Here is a 19,725-nt window from a genome sequence, read left to right on the forward strand (position 1 = left end):
GCTTTTCTGCTGAATATACTGCTGCACTCTATACAGAAAATAAACTTATAAAATGGTTACCAGGAGTGAGATATTGATAAGTATTACAAACTTGATCGTCATGAAAACTTATTTACGTGATGCTGGTGTAACCTAATGCAGTCTTGGAGAATTCTTTCATGTAGTGATGGCCAACACAAAACTCTGCTCATTTCAAACAACATCATTCACTGGAATGGGGAGAGGGAGGACGATGAGTCTTTGAATGTTGTTTTGCACAACAAAGGATAGTTTGATCCCTCGGTTTAGCTGATCACTTAAAAATATAGCTTAATAATATAGCCAGAATTCAACCATTGAATACCGCTAACGATATAGCTTTGTTCAATCATCTGCCAAAGCTTTTGAGCGTTGAGTACTTTCCCCTCTCACTCCCAAAAATATGCATTAACTTACCATCTGCAACAACAGCCGAAGTAACTGCATCTTACACTTTTTCCTTTGTTAATTAATCCATAAAAAAGTTAAGTTGAGGGTCACAGAGCACTTAGTTTGCCACAATCAATCTTGTGTTATCCATCTTCAATACAAGACTGAGGTAAGTTCTGAATTTACCAACCACATGGGCTGTTGCATGCATTTGTTTACCACAGCTGTTAGCACTCGGCTGAGGATGGGTGTTGCTGTTAAGCATGTAGACCTGCTCTCTATTTAATAGTATATAATATGTTTTATTTTGTTTGTTTAAGGATATGACTTGATACTGTTATGATAATGTAGTTTTAACTGACAAAACCATACTTCTGCTTAAGCTATATAATTAAAATAATTTCATTTTGTTTTTGTGTCATTCAAAATAATAGTTATAATAATAATAATAATAATAATATTGCTTCCGATATGAAAACTCTAACTGGGAGCCAAAAAAAAAAAAAAAAAAAGAATGTGATACAGGCTTAAACTCTGTGAAGATAGAAGTTTGGCATCATAAGGTGAGATACAAAATACTGATTAGTCTCATTTCTCTGCTTTTTAAACAACCCAGTGATTATTTCCTGTGAGAGCAGCCCTCCTTTTGAAGATGGAAGTGGATATTGGATTAGCAATGTAATCAATATGTAATTACCTTTATCAAAAGGCTCGAGCCTAGGGTTTTAAAAGTCAATTCAGTGGTGGCGAGAGACACTCTTTCACATTTAACAGTTATTACATCACATACTGTTCCTGCTTCCTTCTTATTAGCTTTGTCCCAATACCTGTAAACTGCCTTGATGTCTACTGCCTAGATAGGCTGCTGCCTTCTGCGGTATTTTAACTGAAACGGAACCTTAAGACTATTACAAATGGGATGCGGTAAGCACAACTGTCTAGTTAATCTTCAATGAGAGGCACATGGAGAAAGGCAAATCGCAGGTGGTTTTCTAGCAGTACGCAGGCAGTGTTTGTACACCCAAATTCCTGCCTCTTGCATGTACATGGCTCTTTGCGGCAAGCGTTGCTAAAGAAAAAAATATTGTATCTTTTTCTGAGCGGTTACTGCAGCAGAGTCGGACTTAACCAATCATTGAAATGCTAATTCAAAGCCAATCATACAATATTTTACTGAGCTCATATCAGACACCTAAAAACATGGAAGAGAAGATAATTTTATTTTCCCGAGTTATATGATGCTTCAGAAATCTCGTACAGAGATACAGTATTAATATTTTTTTTAAAAGCCAGGGCTTGGGAGCTTGTGAGGGCATGAGTTGGTTTGCCAGGTAAAAATTGTGCAAAATGAAAGTGAACTTATCTCAGTGGGTGTCATGAAGTCTAAGCTAGTCATAAACCATACACAAATTATTTTACTAAATTCTAATGAACTGAGCCCAATTTAAAATCTGTTTAGTCCAACAGCGTCCTAATTAAAAAGACAGAGTGTTGCCAGGGCCCTTCTCCATGAGGTGAGGTAAAATAGGTGGAGAATTTTTCCCCTCACAGACATTGCAAGTCTGCTGCTGCTATTGGTGTGTAGGTGACTTGGCGCAATGGAGTTCTTGTTAATTTTAACCATGGCACCGGCCCCCTTGAAACCGCAACGCGAGCACTGCCTTGACTGTACAAAATGCTTTTACCGCTTTCCGCGTGACTGATTTTGGGGCTGGTTGCATAAACATAGCAATTCGCTTCATCTAACAATTAGATGCCAGAGAAATCCTGTTGCATAAAACAAGTTCACATCTGTCTATAGTAAGACAGTCTAATTTGCATTGCATTGTGGGATGACTGACAGTTGATCCTCAAAACAGTTTCCCTTAGCTGAAAAAATAAACAAGGAATTTTGTTACCATAGTAGAAGTCAAAGCCTTCTACAAAGTCTCAACTCAAGCACATTTTAGCTCTCAACTGATGCTCCCACTAGCTCTATGACATTTGGTCCCCACAACGTAGGTGAAACACGACCCACACATACACAAGAAAGAGAGAGATAAATTAGGGAAAGAGAGTTGAACTCAGTTCCTGTTCTGGTTTTCAAGCTTCTTCTTTCTTCCTTGCCATCTGCTCGTCTATTTTCATGCAATTAATTCCATTCTTGTGTCGATTTTCCTCCACCCACCCAGTTTAGTCCTATTTGTCTCTGGCTGTACCCTCTTTAAATCTTTCTTTTCCTCAATTTCATTTTGGATTTGTCCATATGTGGCAAAGTGAGCGGATCAAGAGGGTTCAAAAATAAAGAGTTCTCAGATGATACACCTCTAAGGAGGTTTACCTCTACAGCAAGTAGCAACTACGCCACCCCGGTCTAATTACCCAGGGAAATACCCAATAAGGGCACACAGGTTCGATTTCTCTCACATAGACAATGAGACGTGGATAAGTTTATACCAAAATTATATCTTTATTCAGTCAAAATAAATAGATTAAAAACACAGAGGAAAAGGACATTCAATGTGGTGTAACAGGAATAAAGTGCCAATAAAAGGCAAATAGCACCAAGCTGCTGTAATAACGTCAAGACACAAATTTACAAAATAACTCTGAGCTGGGGCTTACCCATAGCAAGGCAGGCTAGATACAGGGCTTTAATAATGCCCGCAATAATAAATACTCACACGTGCACCAGATCACACACTCACACACTGCAGTGAGATTCACTGCAAAGATAGGCACACAGCACTCGGTGCAAGGAGAAACACCGCCACATAGGGACGACTAGCCTGCCCACTCTGGGCCCCCAGCTCCTAGAAAGACAAAATAAAAGAAATCAAAATCAAATTCACAAAAAATGATGATCACAGAAGAGAAATCAAATTGGAAAATAAACGCAGGATCTTATAATCGGCCACCCATTACAAAAAAACAAATCAATTTAGAATACCAAAAGAAAAACTCAAACCTGAGGATATCAAAACTCCAATGGTTAGTTGCACCACAGCAAGGAGTTTAATCTACTGGGATACCAGAAACTCAGTCTATCCAAATGCAAATAATAGCAGCAAACAAAAATAAATGAACACAATTAAGCTTGAAAGCCAGCAAAAGGAAAACAAAAAACAAAATATTTAAGTGACCACAACACCAAAACAAAAACAAAAACATGAAGCAAAACAAAACATGAAGCAAAACAAAACACGAAGCAAAACAACAGCGTCGAAGCAAAACAACAGCGTCGAAGCTTCAAGCCATGCAGGGACAGAGCAGGAAGAGATGCGCTAATGGGCTAATTTATTCACCTAAAATGCAAAGCAAAGTTAAAATCGAATCTACATACCTTTAAAGGTGGCATTAGAGACATGAGTAGGTTTTCCATACCAACATGCGGAGACCATACCATCTATCCAGCAGCAGATACTTCAAAGTTCACTAAACGGGAAATTAATACACAGATCATGCACCTCAAAACCCACGTAACATACTGAACTCACCCATAATAATAATAAACAGAAGATACACCTACTGAGCAGGAGAGCAGCAGTCACCAAACAACACAGCATGCAAGCAGTTATTTAGTGTGGAACGATCCGACTCCAATAAACAGCGATCAGCTGCACTATGCGGCAGAGGGAGCACACCCGAGCAGACACCAGCTTTCCCGGAAAATGTTACAATTAGCGATATACAATAAGCAAGAGTACAAAATGCAAAACAAACACATACCTCTGATGCAAAGCAGCAGAAACCCGGAAACAGTGATCAGCCGCACTATGTGGCACAGCAAACACACCCGAGCAGACACCAGCTCTAAAGCAAAGCAGCAGAAACCCGGAAACAGCAATCAGCTGAACAAGTGACGCACCGCCTAGCTGACCTGGTGACGCCTTTATACCCCCACTAAATGTGGCTCAGTAATAAGTAAATGCCAAAGGGGCATGGGCATCAAACAGCCTTGAGGGTAGAGGCAAATAACTACATTTCACCACACATATAATCATCTCCCATCTTCTCCTCCTCCATCTAGGGCTAAAGCAGAGTGTCAGAAGGATAGATTACTCTCGGGCCTATGAGTATTACAGTGCAGTATCGACGAGGGTTAGATAATGTATATTTCGGTTTGGTTTCCTCTCTGACCCCTGATCAATACCCTCTTGGCTCCAGAGTCTCATCATCACCTTGTAGATGTATGAGACTGATCTGAGGTCTGTCGGAGCGCTATTAGACAGAGTATTTATTGCCATCCAAGGACATCCCACAAGGCTCGGTGTAGTCTACAGTCATTTATTACGTTATTAATTATTACATTGAAGTACCTTGGAATATAATGTAAATACCATGCTATTTGAATATGTTAATCATTCAGCTTCATGGCATGAACCACAGTGTTACCATCAATGGGCCATGGTACCACATAATTAATATTTAAAGGTCAATGATACCTTAGAAAGCCTGCAAAGTACACAGTGAGGCAGCTCACTAGGATTTGGAACAGAACTGCTATCAGTATGTTGTTCAAATAAGCATTTCACAAACCTTGCATTGGTTACAAGGACAAAAGTTGGCACAAAAGTAAACAGAGTGGAATGGCATCTGATATGAATGTTATGCTTGCTTAAAACACTCAATAATGGATTAAATGTATAATGACCTTGACTGACTGTAAACACTGCTGCAAATCCACAGCAAATCTACTGCAGTAAATACTCCAGTGATAAGTACTGGGCTTAACAGTAGAGCAGAAGTCAATAAACCAGTAAACAAACATTGGGAACACATATACTCTCATAGCAAACAAGAAGCATAGGGGAAAGGGGCAGATCCATATTTTCAGAGATAAGCTGGTGTGAATTTTTCAAGAATAGATATCAAATTAAATATGTAAGAAATAATTGATGACGGACCGTTGAATTGTTTAAAAATAATGTGGTTACACCTCGGGTGTGCATTATTTTTAAACAAGTCAACAGTCCGGAGTCAATTATTCCGCTTATACCACGGTTACCACACCTTAAGACATCGTTCAGGGTTTTATCTCAAGACATTTTCTGGTTTTCATCCCTAAAACGCTCTTATGAGTGGAACTACTTTCTTTCACCACAGATTCAGCATCCTGCTTTAATACAGTCAGAGCCTTCATTGCTAATTCGAAAATGTTACATTACAACTTGCAACAGAGGATGTGCTGCTTTAATGGAGGACTTAATGGAGTAACAAGTAAGTGTTTGTGTGTGTGTTAGTGCGTTTGTGCATGTGTGTGTGTGAGTTTGTATTTGAGGGATCGAAAGAGATAAACTGAGAAAATGAGATATCTCACTTCTGGGATTACCTTTTTTGTTGCAGCTCTTGTCGGAAGTAACATCACTTCAAAATCAACAAGATGCGTGTTGCCATATTGCCATTATAAACCTTAACAACTTTTTTTTTCATCCCCACTGAGATGCAGAAGTGCATTGACATGACGACTCTGTTTTCTCTCACTAGTATGTTTGGGCCTTAAGTGTGTGCGTTACGTGTATAATGTGTGTCCACGAGTGTGGGAGTGTGTGTGTGTGAGAGGGGGATCATGAGGGTATTTCCCACAGATATTTCAGATAATATAGAAACTGTCAAATTTTTCAAGAGTATCTAGCTTTGATACACTTCAAGCCTTCGTTGCTAATTAGAAAACGTCACGTTAGAACTAGCAATGGAGGATGCGCTGCTTTTCGGCATAGAAGTAAAAAGGTTGTGTTCGTGTGTGTGTGAGAGCGTATGTGTGTGAACGTGTGTAAGTGCGGGTGAGACAAGGGAGCGTGAGGGCTTTTTTTAACCGAATTTGAAATAAATGTAGGATATTTTAGACATTGTTTTGACGTTCTTAACCGATTTGCTTTAACCAATGACTTTGTTTTAATTTGTTATTTTGTTGTGGTAGCCTGTAGGGCTCTTTGAAATAACTGAAATTATTTGGCAAAGTGATATGGAACTGTCATGCAGTCAAGACCTGGAAATACTTTATAGCCGTGTGTTTACTTGAAACATAATTGGACACCTTAGAACATCCGTGAACTAATCAGAATCAAGCATTCAACAGACCCATGGTATAACATCACTTAAACATTAGAAGTATAAAAAGGGCTGGTTTGTGGCCCTAAACTCTAATGTGTACACAGGAAAACACCTCATCAACAGACGTTGGTGCTGCTATTACCCTCTGAAGATTGCTATCAATTTCTGTGCCACAAGGGGGTCAGCCTTTAAAGATCATATGACCTCACATTCTGCCCTTTGGTAAATGTAGCCACTTCCTTTGCCAATCTTAGCCTTCCTGTTTTCCTCTGTGTGTTCTGTAGATCTTTCACCCCAATGCCCCACCGCTCTCCCCCTCAGGGGGGGCGCCTGCCGATGCAAGTTCCGGCGTAGCGCATGGGCCAGCCTGCTGGAGGTGCAGGGACCCAGACCACTTCCGGGATCAGTGCCCTCGGATGGAGCTGGGGATGGTGGTGCGGGTCTCTGACCTCCCGCAGGCTGCCCCCGACCGGGCCGGAGTGTACCGGATACCGGTAAGTGTCAAGGGGGGTACTCACCAAGCGTTGGTGGACACCGGGTGTAATCAAACCACTATCCACCAACGCTTGGTTCAACCCGAGGCTTTGGGCACAACTAAAATGGTGAGGGTGAAATGTGTGCACAGGGACATTCACAAGTATCCGGTGGTGACACTGACGATTAAATTCCAGGGGAAAAAGCATAGAGTGAAGGCCGCGGTTAGTTCCTGCCTCACTCATCCGCTGATTTTGGGGACTGATTGGCCTGACTTTAGAGTTTTATTAAAGGGAATTTGTGCGGATGGGTCCTGTGTGAAATTAGGGAGATGTGCAATGTGCGATGCTCTGGCAGGAGAGGCGGAGTCTGGGCCATCCTCGACAGCTCTACGTCATAATGATGAGAGAGGGGGAGAGGCTGCAGCCCCTCCCCTTCTCAGGGAATTCCCTGAGGGGGATTTCCCTTTAGAGCAGTCGCGAGACGAAACCCTCAAACACGCCTTTGACCAAGTGAGAGTCATCGATGGTCAACGACTCCAGCCTGACATCGCCCTTTCATACCCCTATTTTGCGATTATAAATGAGCGGTTGTATAGAGTGACACAGGACGCTCAGACTAAAGAGGATACAACCCAACTTTTGATTCCATGGAGCAGTCGGGAAATGGTATTCCAGGCGGCTCATTATAATCCCATGGCGGGTCACTTAGGAGAAAGGAAAACACTGAACCGTCTAATAACCCGCTTCTATTGGCCGGGCATTGGCGGTGATGTCTGCAGGTGGTGTGCAGCATGCCGCGAATGCCAGCTGGTTAACCCACCGGCCTCCCCAAAAGCGCCATTACACCCTCTTCCCTTGATTGAGGTCCCCTTTGAGAGAATTGGAATGGACCTCGTTGGGCCATTAGAACGGTCAGCACACGGACATCGCTTTGTATTGGTCCTAGTGGACTATGCAACGTGGTATATGGAAGCAGTGCCTCTTCGCAACATCTCAGCACGCAGTGTTGCGGAGGCACTCTTCAAAATAATCGCAAGGGTGGGGATTCCAAAATAAATCCTCACCAATCAGGGCACAACGTTTATGTCACGGACACTACACGAGCTGTATGAATTGTTGAGTATTACATCAATTCGCACCAGCATGTACCATCCTCAAATGGATGGCCTGGTGGAGCGATTTAATAAAACCCTCAAAAACATGATTCGTAAGTTCGTGCATGACGATGCTAGAAATTGGGATAAATGGCTCGATCCCCCAGTTATTTGCAGTACGAGAGATCCCGCAAGCCTCCACTGGCTTCTCCCCATTCGAGCTGCTGTATGGGCGACGCCCACGTGGTGTGCTTGATGTATTGCTAGAGGCCTGGGAGGAGGGACCTTCAAACAGTAAAAAATGAAATTCAATACGTTCTTGATCTTAGAGCAAAACTCCACACTTTGGGGCAGCTAACACAGGAGAATTTGCTCCAAGCTCAAGAACGACAGCGCCGACTGTATGACAGGGGAACTCAGCTAAGGGAATTTGCACCAGGAGATAAAGTGCTTGTATTACTTCCCACATCGAGCTCTAAATTACTCGCCAAGTGGCAAGGACCCTTTGAGGTCACACGACGAGTGGGAGATCTCGATTATGAGGTTAAACGAACCGATAGAGGGGGTGCACGTCAAATATACCATCTCAATCTCCTGAAATTGTGGAGAAAGGCAGTCCCTGTGATGTTGGCTACGGCAGTTCCTGAGAAGGCGGAGCTCGGACCGGAGGTGAGTTCAGAACATAAACAGTTCACCCCAGTCACTTGCGGAGACCACCTCTCACTGAGTCAACTCACGGAGGTTGCTAGGTTGCAACAGGAGTTTGCAGATGTGTTCTCCCCTCTACCGGGGCGTACAAACCTCATTCACCACCACATCGAGACCGAGCTGGGGGTCGTGGTACGTAGCCGCCCCTACCGATTACCCGAACTCAAGAAGAAAATCGTTCGGGAAGAATTGGATGCAATGCTCGATATGGGGGTAATAGAAATATCCTACGGCGATTGGTCCAGCCCAGTTGTTCTAGTGCCTAAGAGCGACGGGTCTGTACGGTTTTGTGTGGATTTTAGGAAAGTCAACGCGGTGTCTAAATTTGATGCGTAACCAATGCCTCGCATTGATGAGTTGCTCAATTGGTTGGGCACTGCTCGATTTTATTCGACATTGGATTTGACGAAGGGTTATTGGCAGATCCCCTTGACACCAATTTCCCGTGAAAAAAACGCCTTCACACCGTTTGGATTACACCAGTTTGTGACACTTCCGTTCGGTTTGTTTGGAGCCCCGGCTATGTTTCAGCATCTCATGGACCAAATCCTCAGACCGCATTCAGCTTATGCCGCTGCCTATTTAGATGACATCATCATTTACAGCAATGATTGGCAGCGGCACATGCAACATCTGAGAGCGGTTCTGAGATCGCTGCGCCGAGCGGGACTCACAGCAAACCCAAAGAAGTGCGTGATTGGGCGGGTGGAGGTACGGTATCTGGGGTTCCACTTGAGCCACGGGCAGGTGCGTCCCCAAATTGATAAGACAGCAGTGATTGCGACCTGCCCGAGGCCTAAGACCAAAAAGGGGGTGAGACAGTTCCTGGGGCTGGCTGGCTATTATAGAAGGTTCGTGCCTAATTATTCGGACGTCACCAGCCCGCTGACTGATCTCACTAAAAAGGGAGCTCTAGACCCGGTCCAGTGGACGAAGCAGTGTCAGCGGGCGTTCACGCAAGTTAAAGCCGCACTTTGCAGGGGGCCGCTTTTACATTCACCTGACTTCTCTCTTCCTATTGTTTTACAGACAGATACTTCAGACAGGGGGCTGGGGGCCGTGCTCTCGCAGGTGGTGGAGGGGGAGGAGAGACCGGTGTTGTTCATTAGCCGTAAGCTCTCGTTGAGGGAAACTAAGTACAGCACCGTGGAAAAGGAGTGTCTCGCCATCAAGTGGGCGGTCCTCACTCTCCGATACTACCTGTTGGGGTGGGCCTTCACCCTCTGTTCCGATCACGCCCCGCTCCAGTGGCTCCACCACATGAAAGATACCAACGCACGGATCACCCGTTGGTACCTGGCTCTTCAGCCGTTTAAGTTCAAGGTGGTCCAAAGACCGGGGGCACAGATGGCTGTCGCCGACTTCCTTTCCAGGAATGGGGGGGGAGTGGTAGGCGGGCCGGATGCCTCCCCGGCCTGAGTCGGATGGTGGGGATATGTGGCAGCGGGGTTGTGGTCAAGCATCTCTCCGGAGAGAGAGAAAGCAGTAAGGGCACTTACACCTGAGCTAAATTATGTCTAACACCTGTCTCTAATTTCAGTGAGCACGGGGAGAGCGGCAGAAAAGAGCCACACCGCCAGTAGACGCGGTGAGAGAAAGACTGGCGCAAGAAAGGCCACGACATGTCATTTTGTTATATGACTAGTGTATTGAACTGGAAGTATTTAAGTTAATGTTTGCCTGTAAAACCGACGAGTGTGAACTGGAAGAGTCTGAGTGCAAGATTAAAACTCCTACCTGAACCAGGAAATCTGCTTCTCACCTCCTCCTTTCCACTAAGTAGTGTTACACAGGCCTACAAACCTGACTCAGTTATGCCAGTTCTGTCTGGAGGGATGGGCCAAAATTCCAGCAACTTATTGTGAGAAGCTTGTGGAAGGCTATCCAAAATGTTTGACCCAAGTTAAACCATTTAAAGGCAATGCTACCAAATACTAACTAAGTGTATGTAAACTTCTGACCCACTGGGAATGTGATGAAAGAAATAAAAGCTGAAATAAATCATTCTTTCTACTATTATTCTGACATTTCACATTTTAAAATAAAGTAGTGATCCTAACTGGCCTAAGACAGGGAATGTTTTCTACGATTAAATGTCAGGAATTGTGAAAAACTGAGTTTAAATGTATTTAGCTAAGGTGTATGTAAACTTCTGACTTCAACTCTATGTCAGATGGTGTTTGATGTCAGCAGTATGTCACCACAAGTAGGTCTTAATCTCAAGGACATATTAAAAGGTTTGCACCAATGTTGAACAAAAGTCTGCTTAATGTTCATTTGTATATTGGTATTACACATAAAAAGTATAGTAACAGATGAATTTCCCATTATGGTATGAGGGTGTGACTTCATATACTGTATAGAAGAGTAGTTGATACAGTAGGTATGGCCTGTTTTGATTTGTCTGGCCACAAGGAAGCTAAAGAGTGGCACTAAGTTGTTTATTTTTCCACACACTTTCATCTTTCTCTCTCCCTTTCCGTCTTTCCAGGGAACAAAGCCCTGTGAAAAGAGAGAATCCATTCTAAATCCCCTCCATTGATTTGAATGTGAAAGCGCTTTGATTGTAGGTATTGTGGAAATGGCAACATATTAATATGCATTTGAGGCACAAAGAGGATTTGCAGTCTCGTGTAGTGCTTTGTTCTGAAATGTCAGCACAATTGGAAAGTTTGCCATTGTCTGGTGGATTATAATTATTTATTTACATGATGAGGCTTTTTGAAGTTTTACAGATCATAGGCTTCATTACCTCTCTGAGAGGTGAAGCATAGCAGAATGCAAAGTCAATACTCTAGGTGAACCATCAACAGAGTTCAGATTGTGATATATAAATTAAAGATATCTGCAAGCAGCAATTACAGGGCCAAACACAATAGAGTTATGATGCACATTGCAAAATTGGGAAGGTTTATGATTTGCCCATACAAATTGACAACCCAAATTTGGTGAGATTTGGACAGAATTTGTAAAAAAAAAAAAAAAAAAAATGCACTGTGACCACTAGGGGTCATTGTCCCTAAATTGCTCTGATGCACACAGGATATGGTCAATGATGCTTACCAAGTTTTGATAAGACAAATCATTAATAAGATACAGAGTTTAAGCAAATTCAAAATGATGGACAGGCTATATCTGACCTTGGAAAAATTTTTATTGTTGGACACTGCATGTCGAAAGCAATCTAAAGAGGCTCACGACTTAAGGACAAATTGTCCAAAAAAGCAGATGTCTTTTTTCCCCCCTCCAACAGACCAGACTTCTCTTGTATACTCAAAACTTGATGCTTAAGTCCCGTACAAGGTTTTTTTTTTTTTTTTTTTTTCAATAAGCATTGTCGAGAAATAAAAAAATGACAATTCCCTGCCCAGTAGGTGTAAACTGAAATTGTGTGTCTAGATCTATGTCTAAGATCTGGGCATCATAGAGACCCCAAAACCGGTCTGCATATTTGTTTATACAATAAGGTTCCTACACCTTGTGTGATTAGCCCTTTAAAAAATATCAGACTGACTTCTCATTGAATTTGTCCTTGAAAATATAGCATAAGCACTTGAACCAACATTTTCACTGTACATTTAGTAACTCTCTATAACAGGCACAGTTAGACAAGAATGCATTACTGTACAAAATAATTTATTGTAAGCATTCAAATCATTATGCGGCTCTGTTCAAAACACAGAGGATATTAACTTTAATTTAGAAAAAAAAGAGTGCATTACATCAAACACAGCATGAAAAGAGGAACATAAAAAGGCTGGAAATGTACATTGGATCGTTCTGATATTAAACAGGTGACTTATTATAACTTTATGAGAACCGACTAAAGGGTCTTGTCTAGGGATTTAATTTAATACCCAAGCATTTGTTTAAAAAGTAGATTTTACAGTCCTCAAGAGAGTCACACTGCCAACTGGATAAAAGGTACTATTGGTGGGTTCTGAAGTCACCAGTGTTCCTAATAGAACTTTTACACTTTTTTTGCAATGCCTTTGTTTTGGAAGTGTTTTTTTTTTTTTGTTTTTTCCATGCCTTGGTTCTGGAAGTGTTTTTCCCTTTCCTTTCTTATTTTTTAATTTTTATTAAATCATGTATAGAAACTGTGAGAGATTAAAATGTTAAAATATAAGTATATGGCTTCCCCAGTTTTCCCCAGTAATGATTTAGGGGAAATATGTCTGATCAATTGAGGGAAAAATAAATAAAGAATAACTAGGCATTACTAGTTATATTAGTTACAGAATTAACAATGCATTTTTTTTATTTTATTTTTTTTTTTTTTTAATCAAAAAACTTGTTGGACTGATTAAATTCCTATTGTGTGACTGTTGAATTTCTTTGAATTGTAATTTGGTAAATTCCAACTAAAAACCAATGCTAAAATTTTGAATTGTGCCAGAGTCTGGGAGACATCCCTATTTTTTTTTTTTTTATTATATATATATATATATATATATATATATATATATATATATATATATATATATATATATATATATATAGGAATGTTGCACACTTGTGTTCATTCATGTTGATGTATTGAAAAGAAAGAAATAGATAAAAAATATGGCAGTCTTCATAACACTGTATCCTAACCAGCCGCGACAGTGTATTCTGTCATTGACTTGGTTTCAGGTAGCCCCGTCTACAAATTAACTCTCATGGGTCTAAAAACCAAACTGTTCAGCCTAATTTCTAATTTTATTGTCTTAATTTTTTTTTTTTTTTTTATCATTTTAGTGTACAAATATTGTTATGCCTGGTTAGGACACTGTGTAATCGGTCTCCATGACAACCAGTCATACATAACCCAACAGTGTACTTGATTCATAAAGATAACACATATCAGAATTGCACTGATTGCATTGACCTCCCTTCAGTGAATCAATGAATTATAAATAAAAATATTGACTCAGATCATTTTTTCCACTCAAACAAACATACCACAGATTCAAGGACACACCCTCCAAAAACAGGAGAGCCAAGAGTAACATTGTGAGAATGCAAATGATAGGGGACACTTGTCAGTTAAATTATCACCACTCCTGCCAAAACCTGCAGAGAGCAATCTGAACGTTTACTAGAAGATTCCCTCTTCTATGATCATCAAGTGTCATCTTAAAGGTGAAGTGTGTAATTTGAGTCACCAATCGGAGTTACCAAAATAATCAATGTTTTCAAATGGCTTTCACCAAAAACAATCCCCATCTTCCACTGGTCAGACAAAAAGATAGTCTCGCACCAAACTCACACCACTGATTGAGCAAATTTTGCTGTGTCAGGCAGCTAGGGATGCTCAGTCAAACAGAGAAATATTTTGATTGGCCTGAAAAGTGCTTAAAGAGCAGCTATTATTGTTTTTAAACATGCCTGATTTGGTTTTAAAGGTCTCATACAATAGATTTACATGCATCCAAGGTCAAAAAACACTTTAATTTTCTCATAGTTTAAATTGCAGCATTACCTTTTTTACTCGTTCAATGATCCGCTCTAAAGGATTCATTCTAAACTCCTCCTTTCAGAGAGCCTACTCTGCTCTAATTGGTCAGATGTCCCATTGTGTTGTGATTGGTCTACCACTTCGTGTAGTGTTCGAGGGCAGGTCAAAGCTGTTCATGAGCAGCCATTGAAGACCAGAGGCGTTTTTTTTGTTACCAAATGACATAGGTTAGTACAGGAAGTAAGTCTGGAATTACTAACGACTCGTTTCAGGTGTTCAGAATCGGTTCTTTCTTTTGAGAGTCAATAACTCCATTTATCGTGCACTTTGATTTTTGAAACTTTTGCAGACTTGTTTACATTCACAAACAGCTATATAACACACTACATGAAAGGTAATATTTGAAAAACCATAATAGGTGCTCTTTAAACTTAGCTTACTAATAGCTGTCTCCACATATTAAGCTGAATTTTAAAATAAAAAAAAAAAAATTACACACTTCAGCTGAAAAGGTTATAACAGATCAAACAATATCAAACATCACCTGTACAAGAGATAAAATTCAGTCTGCTCCTCTTTATGGCTTTAGAGAGAGAAAGGCTACATGGATATCTCTCCTCTTCACCTGCTTTGTCCCCCTTTTTCCTTGCGTCCAATCAAAACACTGATTGTCACATTCGACGATCATTATGCTTTGACTAAATTGTGTATATACACCGAAGAGCAATCTCCTTGCGCTGCAGTCTGGTCTTCAAAGATAATCTGAGCTTCTTGGGACTCAGAAAAAGATAACATTTCAGCAAACAGGATGATTGGACAAAGGAAATGAGTTTCATGCAAAATACAAGGGGGCAACGAAAATAAAATCATCTGTCAGTTCAGATGGACACCACAATGCAATTTTCAATGTTGATTTCTTTAATGTAGCTTCCTTCTAAACCGTTCCCTTCATCTTGGTCTTGGGCAGTGCCAGCTCATTGCATGAATAGCAGGGAAATAAAACTTGATTTTGCAGATTGTCATGATCCAAAAATGTATAGGCCTATTTTATTATCACTTAAGTCTCCTAAAGTCACAGGCCTCTAAATGTCTGAAAGAGCTTCCATGCTAATAGAATTTTCCATGCTTGGTGTTGCGTTAACCATCAGGAGCTTTCCGCAGCCATTGGTAGAACTGTTGCTCGTACAGCATGTGCCATTTTACATTAGCTTGAACAATCTCAACGGCTCGAGTGAACGCAGGTGCAGCCCCTCCTCCACTGGTCAGGATAAACTCTTTCAGCTGAGGAGAAGAACATACACCAACACAGAAATGATTAAAAGAGCTCTGCTGAATTCAAGATATTCCCCAGAACATAATTTAAAATTATCCTCGAATTTAGTGCATCCAATACTGATGTAGAGAGTGGATAACATCAGACAATTAAACAGCAGCAGCATATACGATGCATTACATGCAAATTCCCAACATGTAATTTAGCAGATAACAACGGTGCTAAAGACAATGAGATACTGGCTTGCATTTAAAGTGAACAGAATTATCTGTTTTGTTGTTGTTTTTATAGAAGGGAAGAACTGTCTAAAAAGCCCTGCTAACCTCCACCACCAGTTAAGGGCATAAAGATTCTTGTCAGAAATTTCAATTGATCAAAAAACAAGTTATGTAAACAATTCACAATACCTTGGGTCATGAGATGTACATGAATTGACACGTATGCCGTAATAATGCAAGAACACTGTTAAATGTACTGCTGATTGTACAACAAATCTGAAGGGCTCCAAAAGCAATTCATTGTCAATGACAGTATGGTAATACTCTAAGAAAACAAAAGGGTTTGTATTATCTCTGTGGGAATAATGTAAATTGTGAAGATGAAGTCAGCTATATGAGAACCTGCTGTCCTGCAGTGAGAAGTATCAGCAGTCTGAATGAATTTAACCCTTGTGCGACCTTCGGGACATTTTTGTTTTATCATTTTATTTTTTTCCATCATTTTGGCTGTTAATGCCAATGGCATACATTTTGCCAAAGGTGCATTTTTGGGGAAATTTTGATATTTTAACCTCAGCTCCTAAAATACACCTACAATACACTGTGTACACAAAATAGTTTTACTCAGGACCTTCAGGACAAAAATGTCCCCATTTAAACCCGTCAAAACTGCAATATTTGATCCCAGTGCCATTAAAGCATAAAATCATGAATTCTATGGTATTATGCTTTCATTCCAGAGCCCTGGAATCAAAATTTAAATGTTTAATATTTTCCACCAGATGGTGCCATTTTTCTCATGTTTAGCCTATGGAGCAAATACATGCTTTCTTCCTATTTTCTGTTTGCTGTAGAGCACTGCAGGCCAACTGAATAAATGATGCAGCTACAATTGTGTGGGTGTGTTGGTATGGATGCCAGAGTGTGTTTTGTATGTGTGCACTGAGAAATGTGTGTGTGTGTGTGTGTGTGTGTGTGTGTAAAAAACAACAGTGGCATTATGTAAACAAACTGGCATTTAAAGGGTTAAAATCCTGAAAATGAATGAATATTTGGTAGTTGTGATCAGGACTGATACTGGTTCAAAAAATCAAGAGTCAGTGAAACTGGAAAATAATATGAATATATAACATTTTTATGGCAGTTTTTTTGACATGGACATTTTTGTCCTCGAAGGACCTCTGAGTAACTTTTTTTTTATTGATGCACAAGGGTTAAATAAGTGAATATTCATAACATTTCCTGTTGTCGGGTTAAGCAGTTACAAATGAGTAAATAACAACATGAAATTCAACAGAACAATTTTGCCATCTGCAAAGTCTACTTTTGCTCCTTTTCTATGTCTAAATTCTTCATCTGACCACAATTCTTTGGAAGTATTAATGTTTCATGAAGTCATCAATTGATTAATTTGGACTGCATCTTTTCTCAGGGTGTGTATAAGCCCAGACTCACCTCATTCAACTCGGCCTCAGTATTCAGAAACTCTGTCACACCGCTGATTAATTTGGAGTTCATAAATAAGGCTTCACCATACCTGTAAATGAGAGAGATGCAGTTATTAAATACACTGGTGTTTATATATCACACCACACCATTCTAATGAGCCCAGCAGACAAACACCAATAAATATTTCTCATAATGCTCTCTGCCTCTCCACACACAAACAAGTAAATCAGATTCAACAATAAATGTCAGTCACACTTTATATTAGGTGGCCATAACTACTATGCACTAACATTAAATGCATACAAGAATATGTATTTACTGTGTAACTACATGTTGTTCTGCAAAATTCACACATTTGCTGCTGCTGAGGTTGAGGTATGGGTAGGTTTAGGAGTAAGGGTAGGGTTAGGGATTAGAGTTAGGTTTTGGGGTAAGGGTTGGGTTAGAGTTAGGGGTAAAGTTAACAGTGTAACAATAAATGTAATTAAATGCAAATACTTTAAATGTAATTACAATGCAACAACATGTATGTACATAATAAGTGCATTGTTTCAAATGGTTAAGTGCAAAGTAGTCAAGGCCAGCTAATATAATGTGGGTCCTATTGTCTAATGATAGTGTGAAAGCAAATGTGAAATTTACATCAGGAATTAAAGATTAAAGTCTTAGATAAACAGATAGATGAATGAAGAGGCCCCATCTGCTAGATTTACCTGGAATTCAAGATGTCCCACTTCTTTCTGAAATATCTCCATGCTAAATGTCTTCCGATTGGATTGCGGGCCACATGTATGATGACATCAATCACATCTTGATCTGGGACCAGGTCAGAGGTCAGAGAAAGATTTAGGAGCCTGGACAACAAAACAAATAGGAGATATAAGCAGGCCCAGACATAATCTGGATACCTTTTCCACATTTTTAGTGCTGATTATTGGGGACAATCTGTGGCATGGATTTAAACATGGAAAAACATTTTAACCAGAGCTCTACGGAGTGTCACACTCTTATTGGTAGCTGAAGGTATTATTAAAATGAATAACCGACGGCCAGGAAGGTGTAAAACTTCATGAATGATGAATGAACAATTTCCACAGAGTTCTGCAGACACAGATTCAGTGTTGGACTGGATATAAAGGAATAATTGATGCTAGACCACTGAATTACTGAAAATTAATTGGTAATGCAGCCATGTCACAAAGCAGAAAACTTAATTTCTAACAATTCAGAAAGAATGTGGCAATGTTATTAGCACCTGTAATGCGGTTTACAAACCAGAAACTACTTCATAGAAAGTATATAGAAAATAAATCAAGACCCTTGGAATGTCAACCAATTGCAAAGAAGAATTCAAACACTGAGGTATAAACTGAAAATACAACATGCCTCCATGCCAGGAAAAACTAGGACTTAGATACACTACAGCTTAATGTCTTGTATTTAAAAAAAAATATTTTTTTTTTTTTTCTGTATATGCTATTTTAAATACATTTCTCAGATAATTTTACACTTGTTTTAAGCTTGAGTAAATCTGAAATGAAAGTGCTTAAAATCACATTTTGCATTGCCATTTTCAGCCACTGACGGGCACAGTGAACCAATTATTCAAAATATGTTTTCAATAGTGTGCGTCAGCGTCTTCAAAAAGTAATTACCTGAGAAGCCCAAATCAAACGCAGACAGACCTATTCACTTCAAATTGGTGCAAAATATCAAGTAGACAAAAAAAGGCAGAGGTACGAAATGAGTCGTTACACATAAAGACAAAACCACGGTGAGCAAGTTTTCAATTTGCAATTAGATGAGACATAATCGCTTCACTGTTATTTGGGTCATTTTTGCTCAACTGTTGTTCTGGGCTGAACTCCAGAGCTTTTGTTTGTCGAGTCACTTGTACGGCCTGTTCATGAACACACTGGAGATTATTGTTATGGTGACAAGCTCACATTTGTGTGAAGACTGCACCTTTACACCTTGGAAATGTGACATCTTATGGTTCCTTTGTGGGCAAGTGTGAACAAGCTTTGCAGAACAGATTTATTTTGCTGTGCCAATTCTCAAATCTTTATTCTTTCTCTTTTAATGTTCACCCTTTGAAATATAGTTTGCAATTCTGATACAGTTTGTAGTTCTGATATCTGACTCATGTTATAGAATTCTAGCAGGTATCTTTGTGACAGTATGCAAATGTCCACATGTTTGACATTGTTATCACACTGTATCGTCATTTAAAACCCCTAAAAGTACTGATAATCATGACATACTCTGGCATCCTCTGTCTGTGTTTGGAATACCATACAACTACCATACTACAAACAACATACTTTTTCTGCAGTATACACTTTGCACACTGTAAACCGATTCCACATTTTCTGTATGCATGGAATACCTGGTTCATCTACTACATTTGCCTAAATGTGCAGTGTACAACCAGACCACACTTCGTGGAAAACAGTATCCGATAATGCAGACTAGCAATAGCAGACAAGCATTTTTGAAATGTTAATCATTGTATAATGCATAATGTTTTTACAAACTATTTTTAAATGGTAGGCTGTATACAGTGTATACTGTGTAGTATTCAGCAAGCAGCACACTAGACTGGTGCACCAGTTACCAGTGAAAG

General features: G+C 40.0%; 1 protein-coding gene across 1 annotated transcript in view; it reads right to left on the reverse strand.

Annotated features, from left to right (window-relative positions):
• Nucleotides 1-13,418: 13,418 nt before the first annotated feature.
• Nucleotides 13,419-19,725, reverse strand: part of LOC127435401 (thyrotropin-releasing hormone-degrading ectoenzyme-like) — a 177,348-nt gene continuing 171,041 nt past the window's right edge. Inside the window, exons 18-20 of the mRNA XM_051688860.1 lie at nt 17,813-17,953; nt 17,106-17,187; nt 13,419-15,440 (exon numbers count right to left, since the gene is read on the reverse strand). Of these exons, the coding sequence (XP_051544820.1) occupies nt 15,297-15,440; nt 17,106-17,187; nt 17,813-17,953 (367 nt within the window). The 3' untranslated portion in view covers nt 13,419-15,296. The remainder of the gene's footprint in view (nt 15,441-17,105; nt 17,188-17,812; nt 17,954-19,725) is intronic.

This window comes from Myxocyprinus asiaticus, chromosome 45 (genome assembly GCF_019703515.2).
Source record: "Myxocyprinus asiaticus isolate MX2 ecotype Aquarium Trade chromosome 45, UBuf_Myxa_2, whole genome shotgun sequence".
NCBI lineage: Eukaryota > Metazoa > Chordata > Actinopteri > Cypriniformes > Catostomidae > Myxocyprinus > Myxocyprinus asiaticus.